The 16324-nt window shown below is 32.7% G+C and overlaps 2 protein-coding genes across 3 annotated transcripts; one reads left to right on the plus strand and one right to left on the minus strand.

The window, feature by feature from the left end:
- Nucleotides 1–2961: 2961 nt before the first annotated feature.
- LOC142624585 (squamosa promoter-binding-like protein 16) lies at nt 2962–5650 on the plus strand. Of its 2 annotated transcripts, none has more exons than XM_075798246.1 (4): nt 2962–3263; nt 3498–3936; nt 4082–4218; nt 4726–5650. In XM_075798246.1, exons 1-4 carry the CDS (start codon nt 3233–3235, stop codon nt 5346–5348), a joined length of 1230 nt encoding a protein of 409 aa, XP_075654361.1. In that variant the 5' UTR covers nt 2962–3232; the 3' UTR covers nt 5349–5650. The 2 variants fall into 2 exon arrangements, with proteins under 2 accessions (XP_075654361.1, XP_075654438.1); XM_075798323.1 differs by having other exon boundaries at nt 2965–3263; nt 3489–3936.
- A 6104-nt stretch (nt 5651–11754) lies between these two features.
- LOC142624698 (uncharacterized) lies at nt 11755–13918 on the minus strand. Its single transcript, XM_075798448.1, has 2 exons — nt 13713–13918; nt 11755–12090 (listed from the first exon to the last, which is right to left on the minus strand). Exons 1-2 carry the CDS (start codon nt 13862–13864, stop codon nt 12012–12014), a joined length of 231 nt encoding a protein of 76 aa, XP_075654563.1. The 5' UTR covers nt 13865–13918; the 3' UTR covers nt 11755–12011.
- Nucleotides 13919–16324: the final 2406 nt, after the last annotated feature.

The raw sequence follows: 16324 nt of genomic DNA on the forward strand, positions 1-16324 counted from the left end.
TTCGGTGGAGTCGATCAGGTCAGTTGAAATCAAGTTTAAATGCAAGGACCTACCAATTGACCCGCCAGAATTGGGTTGGGTACCTCAAAAATTGCCGTTGACCAGTCACAAGAGTTTGATCGGGCAATTTTTGGATCGGGTTGGTCGGAATTGCGGGTGGGCCAGGTTAGCGGGTCGTCTTGGACAAGCCTAGCTGAGACTAGCAGTGTTGATGACATTGGTAATTACTTGATAATGCTATCGGTGAAGGTTGGTGGTTGTGGTGGGGATGTGTTGGGTTTTTATTTATTATTTATTTTAGGTAATAGAATAAGAAAATCATAAAATTATTAATTAATTAAGAAGGTTGGACATGTGGAAATTTTTTATTAGTGGAGTATAAAGTAGAATAGAAAAAATGAGATAAAAGATTTGAACTCCTTAAACACTAGCCTAATACCACTTGGAGGGTTCACCTAGCAGTAGGAAGTCTTCGTGGTCAATTACACTTATGAGTTTACAAGTTATGAGTTCGAGTAGTGATAAACCTCATTGGGTGGTCTCTTGCCGCAATATAATGTGAGAAGTTTAAGTGATGTGGTGACGGTAACCATACTTGTGAGTTCTTTTTTAATTAAGGAAAAAAAACAATCGTACAATTGAATACTGACCAACACGAGTAAGATAATTGGTATTAGGCTAGTAGCCCTCCTACTTGGGCTTAGGCTAGTAGCCCTCCTACTTGGGCTTAGGCTAGAGGCAAGGGAGTGAGATGGTTAAAGTCCAAGTCTTACCAATATAAATAAAGCAAAAGTTTAATCACATTATTTATCTTATCCTAGCAAGCTAACTGATATAATTGCTTCCACAGATTGATGTAACCCATGAAAGGCTACTGGAAGCATCAAGATGCAACTAATTTGTAGATTTAGCAATGGTCTCCGCACCAAATTAAGCTTTCACACAGTGGGAATCTTGTCAAAAGTTTTTAACCAAAATAGTAAAAGTCACCTAAGTTTGGTATGACACATTGGCAAGGTCAGCAAGTCTACAGGGAAAGAGAGATTCAACTGCTAAAAAAATTAGAGTGGATCCTTAATTGATAAGAAAGATAATGATGCTGTCTGTTTCATTGAAAAATGACATTAGAAAGAAAATATGTTTATGCCAAAAGATGGGGACCAAACAATTTCATTTTCTCACAACTATTATTAATTATTGACCCCAAAAAAAAAAAACCCTTAAAAACAAAATTCTGCTACTTACTTGGGGACTCACAATTTCACTTAACACGAAAGGAATGGGTTGTCCTAGAAACATGAGAGAACCGCTTCCATCACTTTGATCGAGCACTAAATATATTTTTTTCCCCAGGCAATAACAACTACTCTTATGGAGGTTTTTCTAGGGGCAGAGTCAGGAATTTTTATTGGAAGCCAAGTTGTGACATTAATATATTTATCAAGACAACCCTTACATACTTATATATATATATATATATATATATATATATACACACACACACACACACATTTTTTTATTATATATACATATATACACCCTTTTTTATTTGATAAGTTTTATATATATATATATATATATATACACTCACCCAACAAAAAAAAAATAGCTTAGTATTTTCATTCAAAATTATGTTTAATGACGATCTTTTATAAAATAAAATTCATTTTTTCTATTTTCATAATGAAATTCTTAAAAAGTTTTATTTTAAATACAAATTATCAAATTTTGTACTAAAGTAAATAAAAAATCTTTCAATTGAACTAATGAAAATTTCAAAAACATGCAAATAAAGACATTAAAATAAGTTAAACTCCAAACATATTTAAAACTATTTTGCTCTAACCTATTATGTAGCAACTAAAGACACATTTTATGTATAGTTTTAGTGACAAGATTTTTTTAATGAGTTGATGACTAGTTAATCACCACATAATGGGTTAAAAAAGATAAATTCAAACATGTTTGACGTCAAACTTTATCAAATATTTAACAAATATAAGTGCACGTTTTACAATAAAAATTAAAATTGCAAAAAATAAAATTATATCTTTATAAATATTAGACCAATTATTTTTTTAAGAGCATCATTGGACTAATTCAAATATTTGGGGGGCCAACTTTTATTTTTATAGATTAAATTCTGAAAACATTATAATAATTATATATATAATAAAAAAAATTTCAAAATGGGGGGGGCCATGGCCCCCAGCCTTCAACATAGCTCCGCCCCTAGGTTTTTTCAATACCATTACTAGAATATATCATACTGCTTTGGAAACAAAATGGACCCTTTCTCATTGATTGCACTATATATATATATATATATATATATATATTATACTTGTTGTACACAAACTATTTTACACATACTCAAAAAATAACTGAGATAATCAATTGTGTGTAATAAACACTACTATTTACACTCATTAAAAAAAATACACTACTCTATACAAATAAACTTGTGCTTGCCTGGCTCCCTTTTGGAGCTTCCTTATTCTGTTCTGTACTTTTTTTTTTCTACTCCTCTCTCTCTTAATTTAATGTCTATTAATAGATTACAAAGTTGTAAGCAACTTTGCCATGGGCTTCTATCTCGTTATTTCTCCTTTCACTTTCACATTTTAATATACAAGTTATTTCGTTTCCACACCAACAGTCCACCTAATAAAAAATTTCAACTAGGCATTGAGAAAGGCACAAAAAGAGACAGCAGAAGTGAGAAAACAAATATCACAATACCAATTATACTTAAAAGAGTAATGCCAAGGATAACATTTTTTACAACTTTCTTCAGCTGACATGGTTTCTTTTAGTTGGAGAAACATCATTTTCTTCTAGACCACTGATATCACTTTTATTATGCACCAGTTACAACAAACTATGTCAGCGGTTATGGGAAAAAAAAAAAGAGTAAAAAAATAGGGTGCTTCTAGACTGATTGGTACTTAGATGATGGGGCATGGGGGTTTCTTGCAGTAATTCTCAGCTCCCTTTATATTAAAATGTTTAGTGTATTCTGTCTTTCTTTCTGTCCCTTTAGCTCATCAAGCTGGATTTGTTGAGCTCCTCAATAATTCCAAATTGACCCCTGAATGAATCCTTTGTCTTTGCCTTCTGCCGGACGGAACAAGGATATTGCATGTTTTTAACCCATAATCTTGGAAGTTCTTGCGTCAGTTTTTGTTGAAAAATTAAGTACGCTGCTCCTTATATATATGGCATATCAGATATGTATCTCCAAGACTACCAACAAGAAAAAGGTAGCTTGTCTTCAATTTGATTATCTTTGTTGCCCCATCATAAGTTTCAAGAAACTCTAGTTCACTGTTCTTGATGTTTTGCCTTTTGGCTTCTGTGAATCACTCAATGCTGTTCATTCTCTTTTGACCAAACAAACCAAAAAAAGAAAAAGAAAAAGCATTGATTCTATATTCTTTCATTTTCATTCTGCTTGAAGTATTCACTTTTGTGTTATTGTTTTTAAGGTGAATAAGTTGTGAAAGAGGTTTACTTGCTTGCTATGGACTGGGATTGGAAGGAATTTCCTTGGGATTCAATTGAGTTGGAGCCAAAAGAGGACAGCAGCCTTTCTAGCCTGGTTGATTCCAGTAGCTTGGCAGGGCAGATGAATAGAGGAGGGGGACTTTTGGTGGACTTGAAGCTTGGTAGAATATCTGATTTGGAAGAGAGATCTGCAGCTGGGTTGAAGGACTTGGGGGCTTCAACAATGGTGTCATCACCTTCAGGGTCATCAAAAAGGGCTCGTGTGCTCAGTGGAACTCAATCTGTTTCATGTTTAGTTGATGGATGCAAGTCAGACCTCAGTAACTGCAGGGACTATCATCGGCGCCACAGGGTTTGCGAGCGCCACTCTAAGACCCCAGTTGTGATTGTAGGGGGCAAAGAGCAGAGGTTCTGCCAACAATGCAGCAGGTATATGTATGAAATCAACATACTTTTTGATGGACAAGGAATTTGTTTCAATTCTAATCTAATGTTGGTCGCGTAGTTTTTTTTCTTCATTGTTGTATAATTTTCTTTTCAAGGATCATATGGTTTATGTTTTTAAGTATTGTAGATTCCATTCTTTGGGGGAGTTTGATGAGGTCAAGAGAAGCTGCAGGAAACGTCTTGATGGACACAACATGCGTCGAAGAAAATCTCAATCAGAATCCCTTTACCTGAATACTGAGAAATTTCTGTCCAATTATAAAGGTTCTGGATTCTTGTCCAAGTTCTAAGAAGACTATTTGCTTGTTGTCTCTAATTGTGATTTGAATTGGGTTATTTTGCTTGCTATTTAGTCTGAAGCCGAGGATGAAATTGAACTATACATTACTGTATTACACTTCTTGTTCTCACACACCATTAGTATAAGCAAATTACTGAGCTTTCTCAGAAGCTTCTGCAGTTCATTGAATCACCTAGAAAAGACACTGATTGATTTGGCCTGCCTAGGGTGTCCATTTATTACTACTATGTCTATTCTTAAGGTTTTGCTTAGTTTTAAGTTGAAGTTGCCCAATAATTTTTCATGGTACTTTTAACTTTTAGTATTCCCAAGTTCCCCAGATGATCTTGGATGGACAAACTTTGGAATTGCTAGTTACTGATTTCGTCTCAATGGAAATTCAAGACAGCATCTAATTCTACAATTCTTAATTTCTTGTTTTCTACTTGGGTAGAATGCTTTTGGAATTGATAGGTCTTTCTATAAATCAGGTACTAGAATCTTGCAATTCTGTAGTCCACACATACATGCTAGTGGAAATACTAATATGAGAAGTACCTGGCCTGGAATTACCAGAAATGAAGCAGAATCTATGATTTATAATCGTCAGCAACGATTGCGTATTACTGACAGAAAAAGATCTCCAAATTCCTTTGCCTTCATTTACAATGAGGAAAATAAACTGTTCTCATTCTCACAGGAAAATGGCACTAAACTAGGCACTCAAGCAGTCCCCAAAGCTTCCTTGTACCAATCACTTCCCAATAGCATTGCTTCATCAGAAAGTGGAAGGGGCAACAATAATATGTCATCCAGTGGCATGACACAATCCATTGACTTGGGTTGTGCTCTCTATCTTCTGTCATCACCTCCAGTGTCTCAAACTTCAGCAATTGGTTTGAGCCAATTGGTCCAGTCCAGTGTGAGCCATCCAATTCAATCATTAGATTCCGGACTGCAATTAACCGGAGTGGCTCCGTACTCATGCTCTCAGGGAGTGAGGGACAAGTCTGCAGGTCTAGTTTTTGTTCCTGATGCCAATGAAACCAACATGTATTGCAATGATATGTTTCAAGGGGCACTTGATGCCCTTTTGGAAAATGAGGCCTCGTGAACACTTTGAATTTCATGGGAGAATTCAGCTCATCAGGTAATTCTGTTGGGGAATGTTCTCTAGTCTTCAGCTTCAATAATATATTGGGGAGCAGGACAATGAAGGAAATGCCCCCTTGCTTCTAATTTTGGAATATTGTTGATTTCCTTTCCTCTTAGACTAAGCGTGCATTGTCTGAGATACTTGTATTGGAATGCAGATTATTCTCCATCCATGCTAGTATTTGTCAATTTGTACTATTATGCATACTAAACTCTTATCTATGCTATTTATTCAACGCATGAGTATTTTATTTTGGTTCTGATGGGGAAAGAAAAGGCATGATCCCTTCATTTTATTTTCCTAGAGTAAAACTTATGTCACTCTCAGCTATTGTAATTTTTGTGAGTAGTTAAATATCATAGTTGCACTGACCCCACAACAAATTAGTTCCAAATTTTTGTTTTGAAAATACATGTATACAGTGCTGTATAAAAAATGTATGGAATAGCGACCTCTCTCTTTTTCTGACATTCTTGACAAACAATCTATTACTACAAAATTAAGAGTATTGTGATATAGTGGCATTAATCGATGTTCCTGTTAAGGATAACTTAGATTTTGATCTCTCCCCCAATTAACTTGTGGGGAAAAAAAAACCTTGGATTTTGATCTTCCCCCCAATCTCTCTTTTATTTATCTATGAAGCCAACCTATCAAGCTATCTATTATTAGTTCATGAAATCGTCTGGGCCATTCTTGAAACTAATATTATTCATTTTCTTTAAGATAAATATTTAATTATGTTTAATTAAACTTTCTTGTTCTGGAAGTGGGTGAGCATCATCCATGTGCCATCTATATTTTAAGACAAATAATTTTGATCTTTTGTTTACACTTTTCACCTTAACTTTTATTATGTCTATATTTTGCTATTCTATCTATTAGCTCTCTATTTGTATCAGTTCTCATTTTATCACATGATGTGCTAGACTTTTTCTTCTTATTTTGAAAATTTTATTTCAAGCTTCTCTAATTATCTCTCATCTATAAATTATTCTTTAAGAGGAAAAATATAATATTTTTATGTAATTATTATTATTTGGTTGAAGTGGATGCTAAGAATTCTTACTTTTATTATTATTATTATTGTTGTTGTTGTTGTTAATAATTCGATAAATACACTTATGGAGAGGAGAGAATTCGAATCCTTATTCTCTTTTTATAAAAGAGATAATGCAATGTTACTTGATTACAAATCACATACATTTATATATGAAATTGCTATAAATAGAAAATTACTATAAATTGCTATTTTATTAGTGTAATTGTGGTTTGATAGATAGGTGTGACATCAATCAATATTATTTAGCTTTTAGGCTAATCCAATTATTATTGACCATTATAATTGGAATCCAGAATTTTTTTTTAATAAAGAAAATAATATATATTTCAACCAATTGCATTCGTTAAATTCGATTTCATATCTCATTATCTCTTATTTTATCTAGGTGATTCTATCCTTTGAATCAATTTGATATCCATTAATTCAAAATTTGATAGAAAAATAATATAAAGATGGAGGTCAACTCTCTATGTTTGTCGTCAAAGTCAATCATAAGATTGTATCCACGTACTGGTTTTCAGCATTCTATTCTATGCACTGTGCTTAGTTGAAATCATAACCAAAGCTGAAAAAATCCAACTCGATGATTAAACATGGCAAACAGAAATATGAAACAATGAATAAAGCTAAGGTATATGCTCATGTCCCAAAGCATCTCAAACCTTAACCCCTTGTTTTGTTTTGTAACAAGAAACTTATGAGCATAAAATCAATTATTAAATTCCAACTAGGCATCAGACCAAAAAATAACAATATATAGGAATTCAACTACCCTAAATATTACTTGCACAAAAGAACAACTACCCTAAAATATTACTTCAAAAATTAATTTAAAAAGTAAAACAGCTAGAACAATGGTGGTGACTTGCTTAGCTTTATTTTTTGATATGTGGTGTGGTGTAGTACGCAATAATTTCTTATGACTGGAGGCTTTCACAGCTAATACATATACCATACTTGTCTTTCTTCTATTTCAACTATATTTTCTTTGGTTTTTTTGTTTATTATATCATTTATTTTGGCTAAATGGAAATTTCAAAAAAAAAAAGAAAAAGAAAAAAAAAGAGAGGCAGCAAGACATTCTGCAAAGCCCATTTACAACACTAGCGAGCCAACAAATTGCATTAAGATTTGCCATTGCAGTAAAAGCATGAGGAAGGTTCAGTAATTGAGTTTAGTTGGCCTAAGGTTCATAAATTCTAATCTAGGCTGAGCTGAGCTCGAGATATTGTCTTTGCACTATTGGACAAGGGAAATTATTCAATAAACCAAAGGATCAAACCAATAATATTTATTCTACCAAAATATATAATGTCTTATGTTTAAATTGATTGAGTCACGTCCTAATAACAGTGGCACCATTTAATAAAAAAAAAAAATTCACGGCAACATCTACCATCACCACCACCACCTTCACCTTCACCGGCGATGCCACCACCACAGACTCTGTTGGAGGGGCTCAAGGACTATGGCCATGAAGATACTTTTGGTCTGTGTGATGAGCTCTCCCCTGACAAACATGGCCTTCTCATCAAGGAAATCAAGATAATTTTTTACCCTTCCTCCCTCTAAAAAAACAAGCAGGATTAAATGAATGTTTAATGCCTAAATGAGTAGTTGCGGTTTCTTTTGCTTTTTCTCTAGCAAAAAAATGCTGGAAAACAAAAATAAAGTGAGTGATTTAGAAATTGTGATTTATATATTTGATTGTAAATGTTTTTTGTGCAACCAAAAAACAGATTAGTGATGTGGTTTTTTTTTCTGAATTTAATTGGTTCTGTAATCAAATCCAAGTTATTATTTTTTTAGCAAAATGAAAATTTCCATTTTAATCATTCAGTGTGGCCGGTGGGAGTCATTTTTATTATTATTTATTATTGCACACTGAATGTGATTTTTTTTTTTTTTTTTGAGAAACCACTGAATGTGATATGTGATTATTGATTTGGATGTGACTGAATTAATTTTTTTTTTAAATGTCACTTTATTATTATTATTTTTTATTTATAAGAAATGTCACTCGATTATTAAGTGAAAGAATAATTAGAAATTGCTAATAAAGTCCTCCCATTATATTGACTAATTTCTCCTTGAACACCTTGGCCAACCCAATCTGACCCTATCTATGCCATTTTTTTTTTGAAAGGGAAATACGATTGGCATTAAAACCAAACTCAGAGAGCTACATTGAGAGTTCAAATACAAGCCAAACAGCAAGCAATACAGAGAAATCAAATACACATCTCAGATTGAATTAAATGAGCAACCAATGGGGGTGTAACTCCCCTCCAGATATGTGAACTTGTACTCCTCCAGGCATATTGGGCCAATTCGTGGGCCACCTTGTTGAAATCACGGCTAAGGTGCTTGAAAGAGCATGATTCAAACAGATCACTTGAATAAAGTCCTGAATGAAATGGCCTGCACAGCTCCCTATAGCTTTGTCATTGATGGCTTGGATAACATTGAGTGCATCAGATTCAAAAATGACTTTGGGCAGCTGCAATTCCTTAGCAAGCAGGATTCCTTGCTCCAAGGCTATTATCTCTACCATTTTTGCTCATTAATTAATACTAAATTTTGAATTCTTTGGCCAAATTGTACTATTTTAAACCTATATATATATATATAATTAGCCTATTTTGAAACGAGACACTTTAAGGGTCCGTTTGGTTGGAGGAGTGAAAAAGTGGGAAGATAAAAAATATTTAGTTTTCCCTCTTGTGTGTTCGGTTGGAGGGGTGGAAAAGTGGGAGGGTAGAAAACTCTTTTGTTCGGTTGGAGAGAAAAATGGAAGGATGAAAAATGTAATTTATATAAATTGACTATTATACCCTTGTTACATAATATGTAAAAAATAGATTTATTTGTACTGATTACATAGTATAAAATTTATCACATCATATATATAAATTTATATTATTATTTTTATTATTATAATGTAAAAATTAGATTAGGTCACGTTGAAAAAAAGAAAAAGAAAAAAATGAACGTTTAGGTCACGTGAAAAAAAAAAAAAAAAAAAAGAGAGAAGAGAACGTTCAGGTAATGTTGAAAAAAAAAAAAAAAGAACGTTGAAGATCAGGTCACGTTGGAAGAAGAAAAAAAAAACGTTGTTTCAGGTCACGATGAAAAAAAAAAGAAAAAAAGAGAGAGAATGTTGAAAAAAAATAGGTGGGAATAGGGTATTTTTGTAAAAGTGCTACCATAACACTTTTCTCTCTAAATTTCCTTTCCGATTTGGAAGGAAAAAAAAAGTGGGCCTGAAGAGAAAACTTTCTCCCCAGTTTTCTCTCTTCCTATTTTTTTTTCCCCAAATGAACAGAAGAAAACAGTATTTTCCACCCTATTTTCCTTCCTCTATTTTCCATCCTTCCTATTTTCCATTCAAACGGACAGACCTTTTAAGGGTGTGTTTGCTTGAAAGTGAAATAGGGAGGATGAAAACTTTGGAGAGAAAATAGGAAGGAAAACTTTTTAAGTGCGTTTGGTCGGGTGGGGGGAAGAAAAATAAATGGTAGAGCCTAGGTGTTTTATCTCCGAGCCCATAAAAAAGTTTTATCTCCAAAATAGAGAGAAAACTAATTGAGGATAAATTTTTTCTTAATTGACAAAAATACCCATGTGCACATTTTTCAAGTTGCCTTTTTTTTTTCCTGGCAGTAACATTGCCTCTTCTTTTTTTGGGATATTATTTTTATTTTTTAATAAAATTGGATGATTGCTCTTTTTTTGTGATTATTTGTCACTTTTTTGTTTTAATTAAGTATCATTCTTCAACAAGGGTATATGAGTAAATTTATGCAAACTTATTTTTTCCATCCTTCCACTTTTTCACTCTCAATCAAACAAAAAGGAGAGAAAATAAAATATTTTCTATCCTTCGACCATTTTCTATCCTTCTACTTTTCTACTCCTCCAAACGGACCTAAGAGTTGAATTCTACTTGAAACTCAACTTTTCAAAAGGCAAATTTCTTGCCACATCTGTTGATGTGGCATTTATTAAAATAATTGATCCACTTATATCTAGACTCTTCAAGAAGTGAGTTTACTAATAAAAAGAAAATTGACAACACCAAAGCTTTTGCCCATTCCCACCTCAGTCTACCCCTCATTTCCCATTTGCAACCAACATTTCAATCATACATAGCCAACTCCAATGGGAAAACCATTCCAATCCTTTCAAATGCATACAACACAGCAACCCCTAAAAAAAAAAAACCGAGGGTTTTGTTTTGTTTTTGGGTAAAAAAAACTAGGGGTGGCAAAATTTGACACGACCCGCGAACCCGACACGACACGACACGAAATTAGCAGGTTATGGGTTGAGGCTTAACGGGTTGGTGTCATATTCGGGTTGACACGACTAACCCGTTTAATAAATGGGTTGGGTTAGGGTTGAACACATAGAACCTGTTTGACCCGTCTGACCCGTTTAATTAAATGATATTTTACCAATATACCCTTCAAACTCTAGGTATATAAACTTATTAATTGTTGTGATTTATTTTCTTTGACATATTGTGATTGATTATTTGTGATATTGGGATATGCTTTAACTTTGAATGATTATTTGTGATGCAATTACTCATTAGTTCTAAATTTTATATTAAAAATATTTATTTGTTTGTTTTTTCATTAATTTTTATTTTTCATTTTGATAAAATCTGATAAACAGGTCGACACGACTGACCCGTTTAATAAATGGGTCGTGTTAGGGTTGAGAAATCTTGACCCGTTTAATAAACAGGTCGGGTTAGTGTTGACCTATGTAGTCGAATACTCATGACTTGACACGACACGAACCCGACACGCGAACACGAATTGCCACCCCTAAAAAAAACCAATGGATTCAATGATTTCACAGCTTGTTCATGATTTAAAAAAAAAAATTGACAACAGGTTTTTTTTTTTTTTTTTGCCGAGCAAGATAATTTTGGTAGAATGGTTATCAGACTTCAATGTAATTGTAGATAAAAAATTGAGTGTTGAATTTGAAGAGCAACAAATGGAGTACTTGGCATTATTTGGCTCATAGTGTGTTATGGAGTCATGATGATTGGAGCACAGCGGCAACTAGAGGTGACTTGGTGGGCTGGGGTTGGATAGGTGAGTGAGAGAGGAAGAGTGTGATTCAGAAGATTTCCTGAAGTAATATAGATGAATCTATCTTCTTGAAGAGTTGATCTAGGTGAATCAGTTATTTAAAAACACCACTATTTGGTCAAATAATTTACAAAATAGTATTACTGAGCAGAAAAGGCTGCCTATCTACAGGTTGATGTTACAAAGAACCTAAAATCAAGGGAGAAATGCACTTGCTTTCCAAATAAGTATCACCACCTTTGTAAATACAAATCAATACTTAAGAGACCAAACGGGCTATTAAAAAACAAAATTAAGAGAACTTAGGGGCAGAAAATAAAATATACCTGAACATTTTATTTCACAGACTTATTTTAAATAAGCATAAAATATTTTGAAAAAAAGAGAGAGGAAGAAACTACTAAGTAACTCTTCTCTTCTAGAAAACATCAGGCTCCCTATATATAGACATCAGTGCTTGTCCTCCTTGGGAATGTCTTTTGGAAGAACCTTTGATTCTAGTTCCTTAGGAACTGCCTTCTCCGCTGCCCTGAAAGATAAGGGAAGAAGACGAAGAAAAGAAACTTATATAACAGTGAACATAAGAATGACAGCAATGCGAATATCGTGTGGCTATTAGGAATACCCAACACTTATATACAATAACACCTACTAAACAGACACGTCAAAACCAGTCACTGAGCCTATTGTAGGAAGGCCCAAGCTGGATTTTTATTCCTAAGTATAAGTCCCAATCATCTAATTCAAGTTTCATTTTAAAATGTCTAATAATCATTGTGATTTGTATCAGAATTGCCCAAACATGCAAATGCATGTTTGGCTGGACAAGTCTCTTTCTACAATATACTTGAACACCCTTCCAGAGCCAATCAGCCAACTAATTGATGACTGCTTTTTACCTACCACAAAGAAGGTAATGCAAAGGAAATTAATTCTCTCTTGTCTCTCAAAGGGAAAAGAAATAAAACAAACCAAAAGGTATGAAAAATTTATAAGCACTAGTAAATTGTAAGGGAAACAGAGAAGTAGAAACAAGTATGTAACTAATTTCATGTAAGATGTGCCATAAGTATCCAAAGTTGCAGAAATCACTGTTTCAAGTGGTGTTCAAGAACAAGCAAATTTTTCCAAAGCAATCAGATGGACATCAAAAGTGATTCTTAACATCTTCCGTAGGAGTTGAAGCAGTCAGAGTTGTTGGAGCCAGTTTCCTAAACATACTCAAACCATCAATATCATCAGTGGCTAATTGATTAATCTAAATTTGCTCAGCATATATAAAACAGAGAAAATTTGCTTGTGAATTATAGAAAATCCAACATCAGTAGCTAGTCATCACTGGAGCTAGGACCTGGAAGTGCATGGTTACAACACCCTATTATTATATTAAAAATGTTGATGGTGAAGTAATAACCTAATACATTGTTCAATTGTGTCGTAAGCTGAAGATTTTAAGACTACCAATGCAACAAGAAACATGCATTTCCTGTCACCAAAATATATAAATAAAACCTAAGATAAATCCTTGACTGGAGATCATATTAACAGCAAGATCTAAACATTTTTGTCACATTCCAATGTCAGTGAAACAATGCTTCATATTCTTCCTCATAAAACATTTCATAACCTGATCCCATGACTATTAGGTTGACTCAAATCTAGGATCTCTTAAATAATGGTGTGATGTCACAGAATAAGCAACATAAGCCATTGCAAGACCTTAAAAATGGTTCCAAACAATTCCCTTCTTTGCCTAGCGGGTCTTTAACACACGATCTTCACAGGAAAGTTATTCAATACTCCGGAAGCAATGCTCCCTCGTCACATAAATGGCGAGTCTCAGCCATGAATTTAATTAATGGAACCTACTAACGAAGCATAGTTCCCAGAGTACTAAATGCGAAAAACCCAATTTTTAGTTGGGTTTTCTTCATCATTCTCCGCATTGTTTAAAAGGGATGCGAGCAAAAAACAAAATATGCACAACATATTCTTCATAAATTCATATAAAAAAAAAAGGTGACAATCCCACATACACATACACAAAAACACAAACACACACACACAAGACTAAAATAATGATCTAAATTCAATCCTAGTGAAGCTTTAATAAAACCCATTAAAGAAAAAAAGATAGAGAAGCTAGCTTACTTGGTGGCAGAGGCGGATTCTTGTTCGAGCCAATGGCGTATGTGCTTGACGTTGCGCCTAAACACCACCGCTGATTGTTTCACATCGCTCCTCAGCAGTAGAATCACCGCGCTAACACCAGCCACTGTCAGTATAAAGTTCGTCAATGCCATTTTTCAAAAACTTTTGGGTTCAAAAAACAGTGTTATTAGGCTCTAACCCAAAAAATATATAAAAGGGTTTCTTTATTCTCATAATCTTTATGCTTGGAGAAGAAGACTCAATAGATTTTTACTTGGGAACCAAATATTGGGCTGTGATTGTGAGCTGTGTGACTAAGTGAGCCCAGATTGTCCAGATTTTTGGGTCTATTTTTATAGTCCAACTTAAACGCTGTCTGAGATGTGGTTTGGGCTTTCACAATGCCTTTACTGGATTTACCATGCAATAGCACTAATATTTGGAAAAAAGGTCTGGCATATATTGTAAGCAGCAAACTGTGATTCAATGTTTTATAAAGAGAACCTGAGGGGGATTGGCTTAGTGGTTCTTAAAATTTTATGATATGTATAAGATTTTATATTCGAAACCCCTTACCAGTATCTTAGAATCACTCTCATGGGATTCTTCCCTGTAATAACCTAGTGTGTGTAGGATGGTAAAACTGCATAGGAATAGTCAGATTCTCGAAAAGGTCTAGACACTCTCGTTTGTAAAAAAACGAAGAAGAAGGTTTTATAAAGAGAGATGTTATGTTCATTATATTTTCACAAATACTTTTACAATAAATTTTAAGTGGCATGTTGTTTTTTACTAGTGGACAAAATAGTAATTTATATGGTGAGTTTAAATTAAAACCAGTAATAACTTATCACGTAAATTTTGTTGTAAAAATGTTATGTTGGTAACACTTTCTCTTTTATATATCAATTGAGTATATGGGTGATATTTGTGGTGATTCCTAGAATAAATATCCTAAGAGTATTTCTATTGTTTACTAATAATAATAATAATAATAATAATAATAATAAAAATAAATCAAGTTTTATAGAAGTAACAATCCACCTTAATGTTTATGTCTGTATTTTTTTTACTTCTCTCTCTCTCTCTCTCTCTCTCTCTCATATTTTTAATTTTTATTTAGAAACAAGCTATCCAAAACTGTTCAAGCCAATAAGTTTGACATAGAAAAATTAATAGTATGTTGATTATAATAACGATATAAAAGAAATATATCACCAAAAAATATATAAATTATATTCACTAAAAAGAGAAGAAAATAACATGGGAGGGGGGTAAAATTGCAAAAAATAAGTAAAAGCTTCATAATTTTGGTGGGTCACGGACTCACAGGGGCAATTGACTGTCCCTTTCAACTCCCCTGGCGCCGCCATTATTTTTTTTTTGAGAAACAAACAAATACACACACAAAAGAGAAGGAAATGAGTTTTAACACATGGCGCCGCCTTTGTTAAAAGCCAAATACGAATTTAGAGGCATCAATATTGTCTTGGAAAGGACATGTTAGTGTATTAAAATAGGTTCACTCAAGGACAAAATAGGGATTTACTTTGCTATAGTATTTAATAATGAGTGAGGCGTGATTAGGATGGTTTCATGTTCAAATCTTATTATGAAATACTTAAATATATACTTTCTCAAAAAAAAAAGAAATACTTATATATATATATATATATATATATATATATATATATATATATATATAAACATTCCTTTCATGGATTAAATGTTAGAAAACGACAAGATTTCTATTTTTCATTGGCTGTGTAAATAGTAGTGGGGGCTCCAAAATTGTTTGTCAGAGATGTCATTCAGAAAATTAAATTAATAATAATTTAGTAAAATGAGAATTTGAATTTATTGGATCATCGACAAAAAAAAAAATGCAAATACATGAATTTTTTTATAGAAGAAATATATGAAGTTTTGCAATTTCCTTTTAAGAGTTTTCATATTTTAAAATAGTTACATGATAGTTCATTATTAATTGTCATTATCTATTATCAATATGGATAGATATGATCATTTTATTTTCTTAAATTTGTAAAACATTTTTATTTTTATTCAATTGTTATTTCCTATTTGTCATTGTTTTTATAAAAAATATTTCATTGTTTTCATAAAAAATATTTTAAACTAAATGACAAAACTAAACCTATTGGCATTATATTAATTATTGAACCATATAGCTACATTCATTTATACATAAATAATATACCTAAAAAAAAGTGTCTACTTAACCAATCAAATTCTTGAAACATCATTTATTTTTTTAACAATATACACACATGTAACAAACTCGCTGTATTTTCTAATTATTAAATTATATATAGTTATATTATATTTATAATATATATGTACACATTCACACACATCACAATTCACATAAATAATATTAAGACAAAATAAATAAATAATGCATACAATCAGTATCACACACGTACATAATATAAATGTATAATAAAGAGAGATATTGATTTAGATAGTTAAAAAGAAAATATGAGATGAGATTCATGTGAATGAGATTTGAAATCAAATCAAAGAGAGAAAGTGAGAGCATTCTGTGTTGTTTTTGGTTTTGAGATGGGCTTATTTGTGTTGTTATTTGGTTT

This window comes from Castanea sativa, chromosome 1 (genome assembly GCF_040712315.1).
Source record: "Castanea sativa cultivar Marrone di Chiusa Pesio chromosome 1, ASM4071231v1".
Classification (NCBI taxonomy): domain Eukaryota; kingdom Viridiplantae; phylum Streptophyta; class Magnoliopsida; order Fagales; family Fagaceae; genus Castanea; species Castanea sativa.

Bases quoted from the DNA above. Each gene is read 5' to 3' on its own strand.
- LOC142624585 (XM_075798246.1), top strand. From the start codon at position 3,233: ATGTATCTCCAAGACTACCAACAAGAAAAAG. The intron at 3,264-3,497 runs GTAGCTTGTCTT...AAGGTGAATAAG, and splicing joins AGACTACCAACAAGAAAAAG to TTGTGAAAGAGGTTTACTTG. The intron at 4,219-4,725 runs GTTCTGGATTCT...TCTATAAATCAG, and splicing joins ATTTCTGTCCAATTATAAAG to GTACTAGAATCTTGCAATTC.
- LOC142624698 (XM_075798448.1), bottom strand. From the start codon at position 13,864: ATGGCATTGACGAACTTTATACTGACAGTGGCTGGTGTTAGCGCGGTG. The intron at 12,091-13,712 runs GTAAGCTAGCTT...CTTATCTTTCAG, and splicing joins GAATCCGCCTCTGCCACCAA to GGCAGCGGAGAAGGCAGTTC.